General features: G+C 37.1%; 1 protein-coding gene across 1 annotated transcript in view; it reads right to left on the bottom strand.

The window, feature by feature from the left end:
* LOC107608124 (aspartyl protease AED3) overlaps window positions 1–1,342 on the bottom strand; it is a 3,752-nt gene extending 2,410 nt beyond the window's left edge. The window contains exon 1 of the mRNA XM_016310011.2: window positions 164–1,342. Coding sequence (XP_016165497.2) covers window positions 164–1,315 — 1,152 coding nt within the window. The 5' untranslated portion in view covers window positions 1,316–1,342. The remainder of the gene's footprint in view (window positions 1–163) is intronic.

Below are 6,518 nucleotides of genomic sequence, written 5' to 3'. Positions count from 1 at the left end.
TATTATCTAAAATTCATAAAAATAGATTTTATCATTTTTAAGATTTTAAATCTAAAATTCCTAACTTAAAGTATAAAACATTTATTATTTTAACTATTTTTATTGGCTCTCTACCAGGATTCATATCCAATAATTCATAGTGTGAGGACGATAGTTACTTCACCTGTCTTCTAAACTCGTCCCTGATAGCATTGTAAACCGGCTGCACGAACCGGGTTATAACCGTACCCGAATCAATTATTGTACCCGAACCCGTGTACTGGTTAAACACCAGAAACTCCCGTGGCACAGGGACCCTTACCCGGCCCACGCTCACTCCGGTGAGATTTACGTAGTAAAGCGAGGGCCGGCGTGGGTTACGCAAAAGCGGCGTCGTTTGGATCCTCCTGGGCTGACCCGAACGCCCGAGTTTCAACGACCCGGAAAAATAGTAGGATCGGAAACTCGGAAGACAGTATGAGAACACGCCCTTATAGAGCGACAGGGACTGTGAAATAAAAGACAAGGGCCCACGACCCAATCCCAAAAGCCCTTGGGCTGGAATCGACCCGCCAGAAACAGAATTAACGCATCCGAAAGCGTAATTCGAGATTGTTTCCCTTGCCAAAGAGATTGAGTCCTGGACGAGCGTAGCGGAGACCATCGCTCCGCCGTACGACTGATTGAAGGTGCAGGCGGAGGTGGCGCCGGGGTCTCTGGGGCATGTTTGTGCGCCACGAGCCTGATAGCATTTTGTGGCGGAGCAGGTGATGGAGCCGCCGTAGGTGGCGGAGGCAGTGGGGGAGAAAGGAGAGGAGGTGGACGGGCAACTGGTGCAGCCGGTGCATGGGACCCAGGCCTCGTCAGTGCTGGTGTCGAAAACCATGAACATGAGTTGGCCAGGTGTGCCGAGACGGGCCCGGACCACGTAGCCACCAATGTTGAAGGCCTGGCCCGAAGCTATGGGTGCTGACGATATGGGCTTTTTTCGGGCCACGAGGGAGGCGAGGTAGTTGAGGCGGGCTGGGTCTTTGGAGGCCATGTTGATGATTGTGTCGGGCCATGGGCCTGGTGTGGGTTTGAATGGGGAGCATTTGCCGTAGATGGGAATGATGGTGAGGTCGGGTTGAGAAGCACATGATGTGTCAAGGGCTTTGGTTGTGTTTGTTGTGGAGAATATGAAGTAAATTATTATTGCGAAGAGGACTTTTTCAAATAAGATAGTTTTGCACTTAGTTCCCATGGTTGAAGTGGTGAAGCTTGGAATGTGGTGGTGTGCATGCATGGCGGGTTGAGTTCTTAAATACATGCAAATGGCAGGAATGTGGTTGATCATTTACGTATCTATCCTTGAATTATTGGATTCCTTTTTAAGAAAAAAATTAAGAACTAGCACCTTTAGTTTTTTAAAAAATAATTATTATTGATTAAAATCTAATATTCTTTTAATGTAAACAATAATTGGATCATATAATTTTGGAATTTTTTTAAATAAATAAAATAAATATATTAATTACGTAAATAAGCATTTACGGACATTTTCACCGAAAAACATCACATCACTTATCTCGTTTACAGTGTAAACGAAATAAGTAAACATGTAGCTCGTTTACATGGTAAACGAGATAAAGCAGAATCAATGCAACGTAAATTTTGTTTATAGTGTAAACGAGATAAGTGGGTAATTATAATGTGTAAAATGTAAACGAGATACGTTAAGAGAACTTTTCAGCGGTTATAAAAAGATGTACAACCATTTGTATTCTCCACAAATATTTCACTACTTCTTTGCTATTTATTCCTTCTGAAAATAAGCCCAAATGTCTAGTAGTAGTAATTTCTTAGTTGTAAGTGTGTATCCAAATTGCCGTATGAGAAATAGTGATAATGGAGTAATATTTGAGTATCAGAATCCCATTCTGTTGCATACCCTGCTAGTAAGCTCATTGGCAGAATTGAAGAGTCTGATATTAGGTAGCCCGGTGGGAATGGGAGAAAAGAGATTGAAAGGGTAGAGTATAGGTTGCTAGCACTGATGAGAAACGGAATATTTCGGTTCTGTCTGTTTTGGCTCCATGGTGACGAGCATGTGCGCCTGATGTTTGACATCCATAGGAGAATCATGGCGGAGCAAGTGATGGAGCTTTCTGCGGAGGTTGGCGACGTCGGTGGTAGTGGATCTGAGTTGTCAGACTTCATCCAAGATGACCCACCTCTCGCACCACCACCGATTCATGTTGTCAGTCTAGTGGAAGACATAGAGGTCGACGGTGAGGAGTCCGATGAGGAGTATGTTGCGGATAGCAACGAGAGCGGCTCCTCCGAGGATGATGATGAGGAAGAGTTTGTACCAGAGACCCTAGTTGAGACATCACGTAGGTATCTTCTACCTCCCCCATGTCCAATTCCGAACTTGTCATTTGTACCCAGTCACTATGGTACGTTAGATCTGGACGTGATGCACGAGAAGAACCCATTAGGCAACATGGATGAGAAAGATTACAACTTGGAAGGTGGGGTGGACTTTAAGGTTGGCCACAGATTCAAAAACAGAAACGTAGTAATATAGGGTGTGAATTACAGCATTCACAAAAGTGCTAAATATCGAGTGGTGGAGTCTGATCGGTTGAAGTACCATGTGAGTTGCCGACAACATGCAGCAAGTTTTCCTTGGAGTCTCCGTGTGACTCTTTGAAAAAATCTCGGATACTGGTACGTTAAGGATTCATTGTATTCAATGTTCTCAGTTGTCGTTGTTATGCTTGTTGAACATGTTTACCATTATTGTTCTATTTTGCTAGGGAGGTGTGTAAGGGAAGAGTGCACACGTGTTTAGCACCCACAATGTCGCAGGACTACCACAGTCTCATCTGTTGTGTCATCTTTTCGTTGATACAATCAAACTTGTCCGTCAGCATCTGAGTGCTACAAGGTGCAGTTAGGCAGAGCTATCACTTCAAACCCTCGTACAGGAAGGTCTGAATGGCAAAACAAAAGGCAATTGCACGGATATACGATGACTGAGAGGAGTCTTACAACAAGGTGTCGAGGTTGCTGCTGTAACAGCCCAAACCACCCGCTAGCACGATATTGTCCGCTTTGGCACACAAGGTCTCACGGTTTTGCCTTTGACGATAGGGATGATAGCCGAAGCCCCCCACACTCACTTGTCAAAACGCGTCATGCTAGGGAGAGGTATCCACACCCTTATAAGCTAAGGCATGCTTCGTTCTCCTCCCCAATCGATGTGGGACCTTACAATCCACCCCCTAAGGGAGCCCAGCGCCCTCGCTGGCACATCAATCCGGGCTCCGCCTTTGATACCATCTGTAACAGCCCAGACCACCCACTAGCACGATATTGTCCACTTTGGCACACAAGGCCTCACGATTTTTCCTTTGACGATAGGGATGATAGCCGAAGCCCCTCACACTCACTCGTCAAAATGCGTCATGCTAGGGAGAGATATCCACACCCTTATAAGGCATGCTTCGTTCCCCTCCCCAACCGATGTGGGACCTTACAGCTGCAAGCGCTGCAGAGTTGTTGTCCCGAAACTATATGCGACATCCTAGAGGGTGATCGTGCACTCACCCGACGGCATGTGGAAGGTGTGGGTCTCTGAGCGCCAACGCGCAACGAATGTTGTGATAAGGGAGTTGTCGAAGACAAAATCCCTGAGCGATAACACATCTTTGAACCCGGCCTCCTTTAGGTACGGGACAATGGAGTCTGGTGGTGGAAGTGTGTGACTCACTTTTTCCGGAAGAAGTAAACGAGGTCTCTGGTAAACAATAAGAATACCGAATTAGGAATTAATTTGGCTTATAAGTAAACTATTTAAGCAAATAAGCACAAACACTTAAATTACAAATTTATTTACATCAAATTATAAATTTATTTACATTAAAAAATTTACTTGAATAATGGAAATGCTTAGTTGAATAATTAACTTTAACATCTATTTTATTACAAATGAAAATATCTCCTAAGATAATTAATAACTACACTTTGTATTTTAATTAATTTAAATAAATTTATTTAGTGAAAATAGTGAATAACGAAATTCATTTCGCAACTCCTATATATGGTAGATTAAGTGAAAACGTTTACTTAAAAAAACTTAATAAAAAACAATTTACTTGGATATTTAATAAATACAAACATAAACATTTTGCTTTATAATTAGGTTTATTACAAATTGTTAATACCTAAATTAATAACTAAATTAACATACATATGCTTAACAATAACTTAGCATACTAGCATTTAAACTTAACATATCCTAGCATTTAAACAAATCCTATCCTTAGTTAATAACCTTAATTAATAACTAAATCAATAACAACATATCCTAATATTTAAGCTTATCCTAACATGTACTGCATACTACCTAAGTAAAATTACCCTAATTAGGGAATTACATCTATGCTTTAACATAAAAATAAAGCAGAAAACAATACCAACCTCAAAGTTGTCTACCCTGCAATGTGTTAAGTCGCGTTGAGTCTATTAATGTCTCCATCGTAGTTATCAACGCACACCATATTCTTCGAATAACTCAGAAATATGATTAGAAAGGGTTAAAAGAGGGAGAAATAGCCAAAAAAAGAAAGTCAAAGGGTTAAAATCCTCACTGTGGACGAGACATATATATAGGCCACTGTTCCTCTTATCTCGTTTAAAGTGTAAACGAAATAAGTAAACACGTATTTTTTTTATATGGTAAACGAGATAAGGTTGTTACACAACATATAAACGTGATACGACCACGTCTTTTTCAGTCTTATCTTGTTTACAGTATAAACGAGATAGTATTTACTTATTTCGTTTATACTGTAAACAAGATAAGTGATATTATACTTTTCGATAAAAATACTCATAAATACATATTTCCGTAATTAATATATTTATTTTATTATTTCAAAAAAATCCTATAATTTTCTATAGCGTATAGGACGTGTGAAATTAACCTCACACTACTAATTAAACAAGTTAAACTTGANNNNTGTAGAATATATAATATATAACAATTTTGTTAGATAATCAATTAGGATATCAATTAATTACAATTAATTATTAGTTGAATAGCAAAAAAAATTTTGATAATATAAAAAATAACATATAATTCACTCTAAAAAGTCAATTTTAATTTATTACCATAATAAAAAACAAAAATTCATCTAAAACCCTAATCACTTCGTTTCCATTTTTTTCATCTTTCTTTCTAAATAAAATGCTAAGTCTCCTTCTGAAGTGCTTTCCTCCACCGTACATGTGTTTCCTTTCATTGTGTACGTTTTTTCTTCCATCGCGCTCTTGCTTCTTTCCGTTGTGCATTCGATTCCCTCAGCCGCATCCTTGCTTTCCATAGTCGCACCATTGTTCTTACATGTATCTCTCTCCAACTTGGTTAGCCTCTTTGTCACGCTTCTTAAAAAGAAACATTCAAAACAAAAAGAAAAGAAACATTCAAAACAAAAAAAAAAGAAATATCCAACTTGATCAACCTCTCCTTCTTTTTTGATTTTTTTGGATATTTTTTTATTTAAAAAATAAAACATTCAAAACTAAGAAAAAAACAAACATCCTAAACTAGCCATTGTAAAAAAAATAATATTTAAAATTTAACAAAAAATTTCAAAAAATAATAAATAAAATCTAAAATTATTGTACAAAAATTTTTAGAGATAATCCCAAAAAAAAAAAGAAATGTGGAAGAAAAGGCAGTACGGAGAGAGGCGTGAATAAAAGAAGAAAAAGATAAAAATAAAGAAGTAAGAAAAAGAGGTGAAGGAAATAGAATGGCGCATGTTTAATTTTAAAAATTTTAAAATAAGAATTTTTTTTAAAAGTAACTACTTAACTGCGTGTAAAATTGGTTTACTAAACTTTTTTTATATAAAAATATATAGGCATATGCATATCTCGAATAAAATATGCATATCTTGAATAAAACTAATAAATAAAATTTATTTTTAATTAATTTGGATTGGTTGAATGATTAATTTATTTATTGATATTGTTTATTATTTTGATAATTTTTTATCTAACTTTGATTAATCGTAAAGATTTATTGAGTTAGGAGATATTATAAATAAGGAAAAAAATTAATCCATTTTGAGCATGCAGTATATATAGATTTAATTTTATAAAATAGAAAATAAATATATAATGATGGTGATGGTATAATTGTGGTGCTGCGCTGCATATGATAATCTTGAGGACTTTGTGGTTGGCACTTATTAGTATTTTCTAGGAATAATGGCGTTGGTTACTGCATAACTTTGTCTTGTATATATTAGTGTAGATAAGAGGGTGGAACTGATAAAGGCATTGAAGTAATGGTCCTAATGATATGCATTGCAGCTGATTGGTTAGCAGTTCGGCAATAATCAACCCTGTTCAGAAGGAGTGATATATAGTGGAGTGTATATAATTATATTTTATTGTACATTATTAATTTTGATGGTGAATTTTTATTTTTTGTTAATAATATATATTTTTGAAAAAAAATTATCATAATAATTTAAATCTAT

The sequence above is a fragment of the Arachis ipaensis genome, chromosome B07 (genome assembly GCF_000816755.2).
Source record: "Arachis ipaensis cultivar K30076 chromosome B07, Araip1.1, whole genome shotgun sequence".
Taxonomy (NCBI): domain Eukaryota; kingdom Viridiplantae; phylum Streptophyta; class Magnoliopsida; order Fabales; family Fabaceae; genus Arachis; species Arachis ipaensis.
This window is presented reverse-complemented; position numbering and strand designations above follow the sequence as displayed.